A 16925-nucleotide genomic window follows, 5' to 3' on the forward strand; every position below is an offset into this window, starting at 1 on the left:
TAAGTATTTCAACTTATTCTACTAAATCTAACCTGAAACATAACCTAGTCTACTAATACTCTACTTATATTTTAATGAGAGTTAGTTGACGTAGTTGCAAAGATACATATAGTCAACAGAAGGAGCCATCAAAATAAAGTGTAACCCCACTGCTATAGCACCGGTGGCACAGGAATGTGATGGCGACACATTATAAATCTTATCAGCTTTGCTCATGAATATTAATTACAGCACATAGTGTACGCCAGATAGTGTTAACTGGTTTGTTGAACACCAGTAAAAAGACGTTAGTCAGATGCTAGCCTTAGTAAAATTACTGTTCAAATTACTGATTGGTTTGTTTGTTCAGGCGACTGCAGTTGCAACCAGGTTTTAGAAGCTTTGTGTTCTTAAATTGGTAAATTTTCTACACTCTGCAGCCAAGCAAAAAAAAATAAATAAATAAACACTTAGAAAAGTGTTTATATGCTAGCTACACCCACTATAAACACAGCTAGCAGTCCTAGCACCCTTACCGGAAACGTCAGGATCAGCTTTCGCTGTGACGGTAAGTCATGAGTTCCTGCATCTCTGCTGCCCAATTCCCATGATCCTACTCTAATTCCGTCATCACCTTTGGGGTGACATTGACCCATTCCGTGCGCAACAGCCAGGCAAAAATGCTAATTTGACGAGGACAGCGTCTCTTCAGAGCCATAATATTTGAATCTCCCCAACGTGGCAAATCAATCAGAAAGTGACCATCTGCCAGGATATGAGTGTCACTGCAGAGGGGTAATGAACAGAGCACGAGTGATAAAGATCACCATCATCGGCCTGCTGCAAGCTCCCTCGTACCGACCGCCGAGGAGCCAGATGACAAACAGATGAGTCATGTCACCGTGTCACCTAATAAAGAAATATTACCAGACTCAAGAAAACAGCCCACGGACGAGTCCCTTATGCGCTGCGCTTTTCGTGTATGATAATAGAATGCAGCGGTTTTGGTATTTGCAATAAGGTTGAGGTGAGATCTAAACTGCTTTCAGAGTCTTCCGGGATCAGCCACTGCGGCCAACAGCAAAGAGTTTTAATATGGTTATTCAAGCTTGACACGGCATGCCGTCCCGCCGAGAACCGAAAGGATTCCAGACCTCATCATGCTTGCCAAGCCCTGTTAATGTAGTTCGAACTGTGCTTTGTCCTGTCAATGGCTACAGCTGTTTGTAAATGAGCTTGCTGTTTCAAAGCCGGCCAGTATTATTACACACTTGCGGTTGATGATGTTGCTTACCGGGAGAGTTTTAAAGGAGAAAGGGATACCCTGAATCAGCTTGCAGCCACTGGAGACGCAGCTTGATACCTGCAATTTTTTGTCTCTTTCTTGCTCCCTGCTAGCCAAATACTAGAGAAATCTATGGAAGGCAAAGACACCAATGAGGAGATGACTCTTCCTCCCACAGAGCGGTTTCCATAATCCCGCAATATCCTTTATAAGGGCATGTTGTCTTTAGAAGTCAGGTCTCACCAGAGGGAGAACAACAGGGCAATGCAAATATCCTCAACAGGGGAGATGCTCTCAAGCTGAATGAGATCTGTGTGGAAAAAAAAATAAAAATTGAAGCTTTGGTAAGCTACGATAAGGATGCAACCCTTGGCATGGGTCCGAGTAAATATCTTTGGTATTTTGTGGCCAAATCTTAGCATTATAACTTTATTAACTAGGCAAATGTATACAGTGTAAACTTAAGCCTGGTATTAATCCAGATATCGAGCTTCAATGAAATTGCATACATTGTTTCATAACACGGCCACTCTGACTGGCCACTTCTGTTGTCTTGATGCATCATTGGGCCATTAAAAACACAATACAAAACAGAACTGGCAGTGTCAGTAGTTTAGCAAAGAGGCGTTAAACATGTTTGTGAGCTATCAGCTCCTGGGCTCATTGGTATTCAGCACCACCATTTGCCCCAATTCATCTGCATCCTTCTCTTCCATGGCAACAGCAGGCGGGCTATCAGGAGGATCTTTGATATACTGTAGGTACATGCTGGTAAAGAAAGAAAAAAATACACTATGTCATTTAGCTTCGGGTAGGACTATAAAACATATCCTGCTGGTCCTTGCATTGTTAAGAGAAGTCTTTGTAAAACTGGCTTCAAGCTTGTCGTTATTTGCATGTGGTCCAACCTCCTTTTTTACGTAACTCTGCACATATTAAGCTGAGGCCGTTTTTTTTTTTTCATCTATTCTACAGACAACTGTAAGCGTATGGTCAACGGAGTGAAGCTGTTTTTGTCCTTTCTATTAATTTATTTGTAAAAATCAGCATGTTTTTAATGTTTATTTATAAAGACAAAAAGAAAAATTATCTCACAAACACTACTTGTAAGTTGATTTTAAATTTTGCTTTAAAAACTGTTTTTTTTTTGTTTGTTTTTTTAAATAACCATTTCAAAGCAACATGAATCCATGGTACACAGACCTTTGTATATGTGTTTTAAACTAACTTTTTTTTTTTCAGGCAAATTACTTCAATGACACATTAAAAGTGCACTTATTTATTTATTTATTTATTTATTTATTTATTTAACTATACAGACTTTTATATATAAAGAAATGAATAGTGTTCACATGAGATTCCAGTTATATCAGTAGCATAAAAGCCATTTTATTTTATGCAGAGTGGGTCGCCTAATGGCCAATATGGGCAAATATGTTGAGATGACATGACCAGTCAAATATTATTCACTTTATCTCAGTCACTTTTACTTACTGAAAAAAGACTTTTGATGTAAAAATCTTCAAATAGGCATCAAAAATTCTTGACAATACATGTATGCCTTTACAATGACAGAAAAATGCTAGTTATTGAAACATTTTAATGACTGTCCAGTCCAGCCATTAGATAAGAAGCCACTATACATATTTCTGAGGTCTTTGTGTTTTTCAGTGCTGTTAAGTGGCACAAGCGAGACCAACAACCTCCACACTGACTCACACATGTAAATCAACCTTTACACTTAATTAACCACAATGGGCCACATCAAGGTCATGAATTCTTCCTTTATAGTCGCCTATTGACGAAGCATCAACTGCACTGCCAGCGTCTGGCTTTCACACCCTGCTTCATATCTGAAAACCCTCGAGGGGACACTAAAAATGCAAGGACAACCTGAAATAAAAAGGCCTTTATGACACTTGTGCTCTATGGTTTTGAGTTCACAAGCTATGGGTATTCATTAGCAAGATATACGGGGAGATAATTTCACCCCGGAATCTATCTGTTTCTCTTAAATCGCTCACGCCGACAGAAATTAGTGCCTATATGCCTTGTTTGAATTCTCATTTAACTACACTAGAAAAGAAAAACACTGTGCAAAGGGTTTGCCGACATTTACAAAGACATGTCGGAATACTCTATTTTTGGGTAACATGCTGCTAATGTTCCATGACAATCTGATATCCTAATAAACCTATTTGATCAAGTCAAACAAGATTACAATCCACACTGTACTGTATTAAAGACTACGCCTCACCCAGCCCAGTATAACTGAAAATCAAGTGGAAAACGGAGTTACCACATCCATGCTGGCTTACAGATGCCTTAAATGTAAAATAGAATGCAGTAAATTTCTTAAAACCACACATATGGAAAAATAATTAGCGGTGTTTGCTAAGTGAAGCATCGCTATTAGTAGTATTTATATGAAGAGCTTGGAATTACAGCAAACCTTTGAGTGGAAAATCCAATCGACTGAAGGCTCCAGAATACCATAAAGAGTTGGGAAAGGCTCTTTTGATACGGGACAGTAACTACCTAGCAACCACCCAGAACACATTGGAAACTGACGTGTTAAAACACTTCGAAGACCCTAGCAACCTCATAGCAACGGCCTGGCATCTATCCACCATAGAGGATCATTTGGAATAGGCAGTCAGCGCTCTATAATCATGCTCCAACAAAATGTTCCGGTTTTGTATTTTGATAAGTCATTTTTGTTGTATTATGTAAAATTGGTCTCTCAGAAAAAGTCAACTGCTTAGTAAAGTGAACTCTGGTTAAGGTTTGAAGCACCCTGGATGGAGTTTAATACTCTTGTCCTTGAGGCTCACAGAATGTGCTTTAGAAACACAAGACATCTCCACCGGTTCAAAATAAATGCCTCCGAAAGACTTTCAAGGCTAAAATGTGGAAATAAATTAATGTGAGAAAAGACAAAATATGTGCTGTATTGCTTTTCTGACCTATAATTCTTTGTGGTATGGACCTCTGGATTATAAGATGTTGCACTCAACATGCAGTCAGGTTATTTGCCCAAACTGTTTGTCACATGTCTGAAATGTAATATTTGTTCAGCTCTCCTGATACCATTGATACTTATTGCTGCAGGAAACCCATCACACAAGTACTGAGTTAGTGTCACATCAGAGGACAGTCTCATTTTCAGTGTTTTATAAGTTGGTCAAAGTGAAATATTAGGAGAAGGCTCAACCGAAATACCACTACACTCTTATATTGTGTAAATTGGTAAATTTTATTTTAAAGAGTCATAGAAAACCTGGAAATATTGGGATATAATTATTATTATTATTATTATACAACTACAGTCTTGGGAATTCATTAATCAACTTGCTCTCAAAATATTTAGGACAAATAAGTTGATACTTTAATGAAATGTAAAAAATCTATGAAGTCTCATGAGTAATAAAAGTTTAACCTTGTCCTCTGGGTTGATAAATAGGATCACTTTCAAACTCCTTAAGATCTCACGTTTGCAGTCTGAATGGCCCAAGACAGCACTATAGTCTCTCTTTTACAAAGTTCATGGGAATTGGCCTTAGTCAACATTACTTTAAATGTATGAATGTGAGGTTCTGAACTTTTGGAGCGCTTTTCAGTACAATCACAGGCACCCAGACACTTCAGCACATAACAGCCCCCGCTGTAGTCCGGCTGAAAGGATGAGTATGTTTGAAAACGTGTCTGAGGCTGTCTGAAAAATATCAGAATGTAGTCAGTCACTCAGACAGCAGAGATGAGGCGCAGATGGCCCTGAATGCTTGAGGTGCTAGAGCAAAAAAGAAAACTGACTGAACAAAAGACTGAACATTTCAAATGTATTATATAGTGTGGAATGCTGTGTAAACTGGGGAGTTTTTCCACATTAAAATGTCATATTCAATACGTATTACTTTAGGAAAGAGTGTATAAATCATGTGGACATAGACCAGATTCAAGGTGTTTCTTCTAAGACGTTGTTTCAAACACTGCAGTGGGATTTGAGGACCAATTTTAGGATTAAACAAAGCAAAACAGAACCTCATAGCATCATTTGGAATGTTAGTAAAAACATTGCATTGAAATCCTTGGTCTTAAGTTGTCGCCTTCAGTGATTCAGTCATTTGAGTGTTTAGGAAGAAATGCAACATTACATGTGCAGTCTAAAAAATGGGCGAGTTTCACATTGTAATGGACATTATTGCACACACACACAAAAGTCAATGAAAGGCTGCCTTTTCCATTTTGAAAATATGATTTTAAAGTAAATAATAATTTTTAAAAAATCTCTCAAGAAATGTGTTTAAGTCTTATAAACAAGCTGAATTACTATATATTAAAATGGGCTCTAACTATACATTCAAAAAGTAACAGGGTTGACAGTTTTACGGCTTTTTTTAGCGGTTGCTAGCCTGTGCTAAATGTCATGTAATTTCTAGATATTTATTAAAAATATAATTATTCTGACATTTCTAAAAACTATCTAGTTTTAAAAACGGATCAATTCACAGTAACAGGGTAGACAGGTTAAGGTATTCTTTCTTGCACAAAATACAGTACATGATAAAGTGATTAAAAAGGATTAATTTACTTTTTTTGTCGAGTGACAGTTTTTCACTGTGACAGTTTTTTTTTTATTATTATTATTTAATTGATATGGGATAGTTGTAATGGTAACAGTGTTGATAACCTGTGCACATGACTTACATTTGTCACTAAGTTTTAATAAATGTAATACATTTTAAATTAATTTGATGTCAATGTATTAATTTATGATTTTAATCACTTGAAATCACTAGTGAATTGCCATTGTGTATAAAATCTTAGGTAACACTTTAGAATAGGGAACACTTATTCACTATTAACTACGACTTTTCCCTCAATAAATTCCTAATTTGCTGCTTATTAATAGTTAGTAAGGTAGTTGTTAAGTTTAGGTATTGGGTAGGATTAGGGATGTAGAATAAGGTCATGTAGAATAAGGCATTAATATGTGCTTAATTACTACTAATAAATGGCTAACTTGCATTTTTTCCTTAAAATTTAAATGACTGGTCAGCCATTCATTGTTAAAGTTATTATTTACACATTTGAAGATAAGGAACACAAAAGGCACTCATTTCCCAGAATCTCCGAAATGTCAGTGTCGACCTTCTGCAAAGGGCTCAAATCCAAGGCACAAAGTAAAACTCAGCTTTCCAACCTTTAGATTAATCTTGTTCTTGGGAATGTTTTTTTTTTGTCTGGGTGTCTACCTCAAATCATTTTTTAGGCTACAACAGGATACAGTTCATTTAGTAGGACTAGCGAGAACAAACCTCCCTGTGAGTAACAGAATCTGCTGCACATTTTCAGCCATCGATCTTTGAGATGACATCACTGATACACTCTCTTCTGAAGAACGACTGCAACATCTGCTGTGACGGCCACACAAATGGGAACTGTCCTAATTTATATCGCAAGAAACTGAGGAATGCTACACTCTAAAAAATGCTGGGTTAAATACAACCCAGTGCTGGGTTAAATAGGGACAAACCCAGCAATCGGGCTGTTTTGACCCAGCGGTTTGGTTAAATGTTTAACCCAACCTTCTGGGTAGTAACCCAACCGCTGGGTCAAAACAACCCAATTGCTGGGTTTGTCCCTATTTTACCCAGCACTGGGTTGCATTCAACCCAGCATTTTTTAAAGTGTAAGCTAGTCTTGTGATTCTCAATTTTCAAATGAAACATTTCCAAAGCCACCCTTGATTTTGTATTTAGTTGTTGAGTAGTCCACCCAAAAATGAAAATCTTACTCGTACTCATGTCATTCCAAACTATTATGACAACAGTGCTGGCTAGATTACTTACAAATGGTAGTCCCTTACTGAATACAAATTACATGATGAAAATTGTAGTTAGTAACATAATCTGGATTACACCCTTTAGATTAATCTTGTTCTTGGGAATGTTTTTTTTTTGTCTGGGTGTCTACCTCAAATCATTTTTTAGGCTACAACAGGATACAGTTCATTTAGTAGGACTAGCGAGAACAAACCTCCCTGTGAGTAACAGAATCTGCTGCACATTTTCAGCCATCGATCTTTGAGATGACATCACTGATACACTCTCTTCTGAAGAACGACTGCAACATCTGCTGTGACGGCCACACAAATGGGAACTGTCCTAATTTATATCGCAAGAAACTGAGGAATGCTACACTCTAAAAAATGCTGGGTTAAATACAACCCAGTGCTGGGTTAAATAGGGACAAACCCAGCAATCGGGCTGTTTTGACCCAGCGGTTTGGTTAAATGTTTAACCCAACCTTCTGGGTAGTAACCCAACCGCTGGGTCAAAACAACCCAATTGCTGGGTTTGTCCCTATTTTACCCAGCACTGGGTTGCATTCAACCCAGCATTTTTTAAAGTGTAAGCTAGTCTTGTGATTCTCAATTTTCAAATGAAACATTTCCAAAGCCACCCTTGATTTTGTATTTAGTTGTTGAGTAGTCCACCCAAAAATGAAAATCTTACTCGTACTCATGTCATTCCAAACTATTATGACAACAGTGCTGGCTAGATTACTTACAAATGGTAGTCCCTTACTGAATACAAATTACATGATGAAAATTGTAGTTAGTAACATAATCTGGATTACACATATTGTAGTGTGACTATGTTTGGATTACTTTTAGGTTACTTTTGACCTAACTTGTTTATCATGTAGACTTGAATGGGATTATTGCGTATCAATAAGAAAAACAAAAAAACAGAGAAAATATATTCCATTCTTTATCAACATCATGAAAAGCATCAAACACATCTTCTTGTGCATTCTGCAGAGGACAGAATGTCATACCAGTTCCAACTGATTCAAAAATGAAACAATAGTGACAGAATTTTCTTTTTTAGGTGAATTATCCATGTAATTGTTAAAACAACTTCAGTTACAGTAAGTGAAATTGAGACCCGTTATCTAAACAAGTTAACTTGGGAAAGCAAACAGTTTGTGTGATTGGCGTCGCCACTCTACCGCTATCTTGATTGTAGTCATCTACATCAGTGATGATGATCAGAGATTCGGGAGTAAAACAGAAGAAAGAAGATGAGTAACAATGATGCATCTTTTCATCTTTGTTTTCAAGAGACTGGAACGTCGCAGAGGCGAATCCACAACCCCATCTCTCGGCTCCATCCATCAGTCTGATCGAATCGTTCAGACTCGAAACAAAAACAAGAGAAGTGAAACAAAGATGGTTATAATAGGGGCCTGTATCTCCTCACGATATCACCCCCTCAAGATCTCTTAAACAACTGCAGTACAGAGAGCCCGTCCCGAACGCCAGAGAGCCGAATCGTAAATATTCCAGAGCACAATTATGTTTAGATTTGATATGCGCTTTAACAAGAAGATAAGGTGTAAGGTCTGATTTCAGTGGGTCTGCTGTGACCTCCTGCTGCTGTACCCATCATTTCACCAACCAGCTTGACACCAAACAAGATAAGAGAGAGCCAGAGACACAGACACAACACGCACAGACTCATGTGGGCTGAAAACCTGCAAACACTCAGGAACCTGTAATAAGAGATGGTCTTCATCACTGTCAATTTAAGCAATGCATAGTTGTCTTCTCAGCTGAAACTCTCCCTGAAAGAGCAGGCATTTCTCTCTAGAGCCATCGGTGTTGAGGAAGCAACTTTGAAACTGTAGCTTGCCAAGCTGCAAATAATTTGGCTTCAACTTACAGTCAAGCTTCTCCTGAAAAAGTAGTTAGTGAGCACTAACAAAAGGTAACTCACTACACGGAAACTGCTTAAGCGGGCAATATCTATGAGTCTTAATTGTACTGAAATGAATTTATATTTACTGAAAAAAAGTAGTAATTGCTATATTGCGTCAAGGATCTGCCTCTACTTAATGTAAATATCCTGTAAAGTGTACTTTTGTTGCGGCAAACTAATTTAATATGATTGACTTGAATAAAACTAGACAAATTAGATACCACATGAAGGACATTTAAGGGTTACCTGAAAAACATTGCGAAAAAAAAAAATGAAAGAAAAAAAAAATGTTGTTGTTCCAGAATTCCAAGAGCTTCTGCTTAAATGTTTGATTTTTTTTTTTTACTAAATAAATAAATTAGTAGATGATAGATAGATAGATAGATAGATAGATAGATAGATAGATAGATAGATAGATAATGAGGATGATATATTTGGATTACTTAAATCATCATTATCAAACTCCATGATACATTTTAATTTTGTAACTTCAATAAAAACCATTCTGGAAACTATCAAACCGTTTTCTGTACTGAAAATACCCACCTAGTATGTTTCCTTTAAATGGCCTTTGTAGTATTTTGACAAAACCAAAAGAATGTTTTAATTTTAGGTTTACAATAACATTATTACAATCTTTTAATAGCTTTAAAAAAAAAAAAAAAAAAGTACAACCCAGCTGTCCAAGCCCAGTACTCAAAATGGGAAAACAGCTGAGCTACTGCTGCACTACTCAAAAATGCAGTTAACTTTGTATTGTTGCCATTTTTAGTTAGTTGTTTCCCGACTGAATGCCACAAGAAGAATTTCAGTCTCTTAAAAACAAATGTCCAACCAATGCAAATATGCTTTACACAGCTGATTAGAGCTAAATGCAAAACGATGCAAATGAATTAGCAACGCGAATGAGTTTCAGTCACTTTCTCATCAGATCACCCACACCCAGAAGTCTATTATCCAGAAACCATGCTGCAAGCTACACTTCAAACAAATTACTAACAGACACCAATAACACAATGTTTTGTATCATCCAGACCACGCGGGAAGAGCAGGAAACACAGTAAACGAGTAACGTGTGACTGGCCCTGCTTGATTTTTGCATGACAACCACCAATCAGGAGGCAGCTGTTATGAGGCTTAATCCATTAAAACCAGCATCTCCTCCCGGTTAAATCCTAATGAGGATTTAAAGAGCTCGGCTGCAGGGGGCCGTCGGACAACAGACACACCTTGCTGAGCGGTCTGCCCCCGACCTGTTATTCTCCTTTCTTATCATACAGATTAGGAGGAGGGCTGATGAAAGACAGTGAAGACGAATGCGGGCGTATTGAGCCCCCGGCCGCTCAGCATTATGGGAAGTCTGATCCTTCAGTCTGATAGAAAACCCTTGGGTAAGAGGAAAAACAAAAAGCAGGAGACAAGAAGAAGAAAGACACAAAGAGAGCAGTGTAGTCTGAGGTATAAAACCCAAAACAAAGGAATCTGAGATCTGGATCCAAGATCTTAATAAATGCGGGCGAATTCAGATATATTGATATTGAAGGAACGTCGATATGTACAAAAAGCCACAGGGCTGAGGCTGAGGGGAATTGGCTTTAGCCGCTCAAAGATAATCAGTTTCGCTAGTTTAAATGTTTCCTTACAAAGTGTAACTGCACAGATGGGATTTTGAGGCATGTGAAAGACTTGTCCACACTTGTCCGTCTCTAAAGAGAACGGCGCATTTTCACAGCAGGATCCACGTCATTTAATCAGACCCTCCGGTATGAAACAAATCTGAGATGAATCTTGCACATTAGCATTCCCTGCTAAAAAAAATTATAGCAGCCCAAGTTGGTCTGCAAGCTTGTTAGGCTAGTCTATTTTTGATGTTTAAGAAGAAGGTTTCGGGCACTTCTTAACTGGTCAGGCTTGGTAATCAACTAAAACCAGCAAATTACTTTAGGTTAGTTTATTTACTTGTAATTATTTACATTTTTTTTATTCAGCAGGGTTAGCATTAACATAATGGATCTCAGTACCAAAGAAAAATAACTATATTAAGTTAGATTATTTTTGTTTCATCCACATTCCACTGAAAAACACATAAAGTCACAATACAAATCACATATTTTTCCCTAAAATACTTGCTTGACACATGAGGAGACAAATGCGCAACCTCGTCAATCAAAGAAACCGGAAAGATCCGCTCTAATTCTGTCTGTGTGTGATTTCAGAGATACCAGTAGCCCAGAGTCATGCAGAAAGGGACAGAATACGAGAGAGAGAGGCATGTGGGAGGGAGAAAGACCGTGAGAGAGACATCTAGACGAAAACAGTAACAGAAAATGTAAGAAACAACAAGTCGACAAACCTTGATATGAGCAGCCCCCATCCACCCCAAACAAACAACCAGCCCAACCTAAAGTAAGCAGTAAGGTTTATCCTGTCTTTCTCATGATACAACACACAATTCATATTTGTGAACTGACACAAGCACACACACACACACACACACACACACACACACAGCTATATATAGAGCTGCCATTTTAGACGTCCCTGTGACATATTTTTACTGTTAATCAGCAGACATTCAACCGAGGTGTTTAAAGAGTCGAGATAGACAGCTCATTTCAGTCAGAGAGACAGATGGCTCATTTCTGACAGAAAGACAGACGGCTTGTTTCAGACAGAGAGACAGACAGCTCATTTCAGTCAGAGTTTGAAGGCAAGAGGGACAGCAGCTGTCCAAATAAGGGGCCCATTTGAGATGGAAAATATGATTTTTAGGTTACACTTATATAGGGAGGAGTGTTAACCTTTGGGAGATGATTCCAATGTAACAAGGGGTTGAAGGATTGTGGTGGGCAACATAACCATAATTATATGTCATGGTATGAGTAATTTTATAACACGGGTCCTGTGTATTTAAAGGGTTAGTTCACCCAAAAATGAAAATTCTGTCATTAATTACTCACCCTCGTGTTGTTCCAAACCCGTAAGACCTTCGTTCATCTTTGGAACACAATTTAAGATATTTTTGATGATATCTGAGGGCTCTCTGACCCTCCCATAGACAGCAAGGTAACTATGTCACTTTGGACGCGCGTTCACTACTGACCCAGATCCGGCATGATGACGTCATTACGGCGGATCTGGGTCAGCGCCGCCACACGCTCGCGTCATTATACTGTCGTGAACGCGCGTCCAAAGTGACGCGAAGTGGAACTAGAGACGAAAATGTGGAATAAAGTCGTTATTTTTGTTTTCTTTGCGCAAAAAAGTATTCTCGTAGCTTCGTAACTTTACAGTTGAACCACTGATGTCACACGGACTACTTTGTCGATCATCTTGGTACTTTTCTGGACCTTGAACGTGGTAGTTACCTTGCTGTCTATGGGAGGGTCAGAGAGCCCTCAGATTTCATCAAAAATATCTTAAATTGTGTTCCGAAGATGAACGAAGGTCTTACGGGTTTCGAACAACACGAGGGTGAGTAATTAATGTAATTTTTGGGTGAACTAATCCTTTAATGATATTATATTTGTTTTTTTTTTCCTGAAAATTCAACCATGAAGAATTTATGTAACACATGTAACCATTAGTTCAAAGAACAGCTTCATTGCAAACATTATGAAACGAAAGACTCAAAACAGTAAAATATTACGATGCTTACGATGTTAAATTACATATGTATTGCTGCTGACTTCTATAGTAAGTAATCCCATGCACTAAAAAAAGACTTTCCTCTGAAATATCCTTACTGATGCCAGAAACACTGGTCAACACAGATTACAAGTTACGTATTTATCTTGCGTTTTTGTACTGAGAATGCAACAATACTTAACAGCAATACTTACAAATTTGAGCACGTGTAGCTAGAAGCATGCACTATGCTTTCTAAAGATCTATCGGCAGAGGAAAGAAAACTACAAAGAATTTTACATTATTAATATGCAAGACTGTGGGTCATTCTCAGTGTTATTGAAGTATCGTTATGCATATTATATATTAAATACAGTGTTTTCAGGCCATGCTTCTGTTAAATTACATATATATTGGATACATGTAATGTAATTACACATATATAAAAGTGTTGGCAGATTTCGACCATCATGTGGTTCAGCTTTAACTAATGGTCAGAGTTTTCATCCCAAATACATTTTCATATGCTTTGGAGACATGCAAATCACTGACCTACAGTCCCGTATTTATACATATCATGTTTCAAATCTGAAAATCAATAGGCATGACCTTTTTATATATCTAAAAAGATTGACCAAATATCCAGTTCTGAGTTAAAAACCACAGCATAGGTCAAGATTGCAATCGAGATCCACAGCAATAGAACATCAACTATTCCCTTGATGGAAAACTGGGTTATGTATTTGCCTAATAACGGAGGCAGGTGAAAGTTATCTCTTCGTAAAGCAAAAGTTCAACCTTTCAATTCTGTTTTGTCGAAAGGCTATGGCCGCCAAGAACACTGTTAATTCTGAGATGTGTGATTTGGCTGTCTGGAAGTCACACAGAAGCTGTTCTGATTTGAATTAAGATGGAGATGAAGTATTTTTATGAATACAGGCGGGTGGCCGCCGGTCGAGGCCACGGTTCCCTGCTATTCGTTCTGAATGAGCCCAAGGCAGCAGGACACGAACGGATATTATTCAGTGCTTTTCATAATTAAAAAAAGAACGGCTCATATTACTCACAATCCTTACCGGCAAATTGGCCAGACATATAAAGCAAAGCTTTCTTTCAAAACTACTTAGTCCCATCGTGAAATAATCCAGTGACGTTCAAAGAAAAACTGTAATTGCTGGAAAATGATGGCGTTAATTTATCAGAAAATAAACCTGCACACTATTACTGTACATGAATGAGTCGACATGAGTGCTGTTGACTCTATAGTAAGTAATCCCATGCACTTAAAAAAAAAAAAAAAACTTTCCTTACTGAGACCAGAAAAACGCTCTGTGAAAGTCACAAATGCCTGGTTAACGCAGATTACAAATTACGTATTTAACTTGCGTTTTAGTATTGAGAATGGAACAATACTTAATAGCAATACTTAAAAAATTGAGCATGTGTAGCTAGATGGACTTTTAGATTCTAGATGGACTAGTTAGAAAGATCTATCAGAAGAGGAAAGAAAACTACAAATACTTTTACATTATTAATATGCAAGACTGTGGGTCATTCTCAGTGTTATTGAAGTATCGTTATGCATATTATATATTAAACACAGTGTTTTCAGGCCATCTATCCCACAATGTTGTGACAGTTTTTTTTTAGCTTTTAAAGTTCATCATAACATGACTCACTCTTGCGAAGCAGTAAGATCGCTCCGATTATCAAATAAGCATTAGGAGCTCAGACTAAAACAGCATTCAGCATATACAGCCCTGATTTATTTCTATAAGAGCACAATGCCACAATTCATGGCATTCGATACTATCAATAAAACGGCTCCACAATACTTCATCACTGCTTTGCATTTCAGCTTCATAAAATCCCAGAAAATGCAGTTTGAGAAGATGCACAGAATACAAATGAGTTACATCCAAACTTATAGACAGCGTTCGGCCCACGAAATGAAATCAGAAAGATGAGATCTGAAGTTTCTAGGATATACTCGAGAGAAACAGGGAACAGACCCTCAAGCAATAAATCTTTCAAAGTTTCTGCACAAGTGAAAACTTCCAGCCATGGCTATGGCAGTAACCCATTTAATTCAATTATAAAAATGCATTAAAAAGATATTACGGCAGGGACAGAGTGTAATGAGGCGTGTTTACTTGAGGATATTGTTTATAATGAGCAGTTGTAGGGTTTAGGCCTATAGTTAGACCAGGACATGAGAGTAAACAGACGGAGATGAGATGAGGGAAAACTCGGAAACACTGTATGGTCTTTCTTTTAATTTAACCAGAAAGAAAACGAAGGCAAGCTCTGTGTTAATGCACACAGCTTCCCAAGAACCTCAGGCTATCTGTCTTGAAGGAAACAGACATTATTTATCTGAGCTATCAGAAATGTTGTCTGTTTCAAACGTCCACCACATAAAAGAACACAACAACAACAACAACAAAAACAGCACCATACTCACTCACTCAAGAACAGCATGACTCCGACGATGTTACGAAAGATTTGCGATATTTCGAGAAGAAGAGATGTCTTACCGTCAGAACTCTGTACAACCGTCAAGACGAACACCAGGCCGCAGAGGACCAAAGACTTCCATTCTGAACATCCCATCCTGGCTCTGACTGGACTCTCCGCTTTCCACATGTCTGGGTCGAAATCACTGTAGTCACAACGATCCGGTGAAGTCACTCTGAGAGATAACCATCATTGACCTCCGAGCCTGCAAGAAAACCACAGTGGACTGTCAGTGTTTGGCTGTCGATGAAGAACTCCTCAGGCATAAAAACTTCCTCCTTTAAACTGCTGCAGTCTCGCTCGCCTCAGTTACTCCACAGGATTTAGTTTTTTCCAGGTGCAAATTTACACAGAATTCATCCCAGGAGTAGAAACCCTCTATCGGAAGGTGACTGAGACCTGAAACAGGACCTCCTGCATTACAAACCTCAAAGGCCGTCGTTACCGTCTATCTGACTCTCCTCTCTCAAACCTGTTCCGCTACCATCCTTTTCTAAAGGGAAACAGGTTTTTTTGTCCACTTAAGCTACTGGTGCATATTCTCCAGCCAAAGAGGACTATGTCATGTACAGTATCTCATCCTTTAAATGTTTTCCTTTTCTGCATGTTTACACCCTCCACCAGCCTCCCATAAACCACACTCACAGCCTCATGGGAAACATCGTCACTCCAGTAACGAGCCACTTAGGAGCCCATTAAAAACAGTGTGTGCACCCCCTACGTTTCTTAAAGAAACACTAAATATATCACACCACCTTTTAATACTTCATCGCATTACAGGGTATTTCCTCATGTCTGGTCAATGAAAGTATGGGAATTTTTGCTTCTTGGATTGTCATATGGCCATGAGGTGAAAAAATGTGATTAAAAACATCAGGAGTCTGTTTACATTAACATAAAGTAGAGGGGTTCACTGTAATAGTGCATTTCTGTATTATCAGATGAAGAATGTCTAAATGCTAAAGCATTGTCTTAAACGTATCAAGGTTATGGCCTTCTGTATCATTAACATTCAAGATTCAACAATGTGGCTATAAATAGTATAGTCACGTTGGTGTTTTGTGTGACAGTGTAGATATGTTATACTTGACAAATCTTGTCAAGCGTCAAAAAAAACTTAAAAAAAATATCAACAACAAATTATGGACAGTAGAACTTGTCAACTGTAGGACTTCTCAAAGTGAGACTTGGTCACTCCACTTCATCTTCATTGATCTTTTCAAAGAACAGTTCACTACTATTTAATTTTGATGTAGTTAACTGATTAATTGTTTTATTTAATTCGTTCGTTCGTTCATCCTCCAAACCAGTGGCGTAACTTTCCTTTGAAAAGTGGTGGGGACACCGCACAACTATTTTGCTAGTTTTTTATTTAATAACCCAATTTACTTGGGGACTGGGTTTAGAGTTGGACAAACTTAATTTTTGCTTTTCAAAAATACATCGATGTACCAGGGGCGGCGCCAGAGAATTTTGAACGCAGGTGCTGAGGGGGTGCTAGATCATTGACAGAGGGAGCTGGGCAATTCAGGGCTCCAGACTCATTCTTCCCACTGGTCTCTCTTTTGCAATTAACAGGTGGTTGCACTAGCACGTTTTTCTTTTTCTTTTTTTTGCGCTACAACATGCTATTAATCAATGCATGCTGATTAACTTTTATCGTAGTTTATAGTTATATGGAAACGAAAGTAGTTAACATTCAACCCGTTCTTTTTCATCAGTAGTATTATTTGTGATTTGAATTTTGTGAA

At 38.0% G+C, this 16925-nt stretch overlaps 1 protein-coding gene across 1 annotated transcript in view; it reads right to left on the reverse strand.

Annotated features, from left to right (window-relative positions):
• LOC107669005 (adhesion G protein-coupled receptor L2) overlaps positions 1–16925 on the reverse strand; it is a 112131-nt gene that overhangs the window by 73453 nt on the left and 21753 nt on the right. The window contains 1 exon segment of the mRNA XM_074186939.1: positions 15195–15379. Within this exon segment, the coding sequence (XP_074043040.1) occupies positions 15195–15303 (109 nt within the window). The 5' untranslated portion in view covers positions 15304–15379.

This window comes from Sinocyclocheilus anshuiensis, unplaced genomic scaffold, assembly GCF_001515605.1.
Source record: "Sinocyclocheilus anshuiensis isolate Anshui unplaced genomic scaffold, SAMN03320099.WGS_v1.1 scaffold192, whole genome shotgun sequence".
Classification (NCBI taxonomy): Eukaryota; Metazoa; Chordata; class Actinopteri; order Cypriniformes; family Cyprinidae; genus Sinocyclocheilus; species Sinocyclocheilus anshuiensis.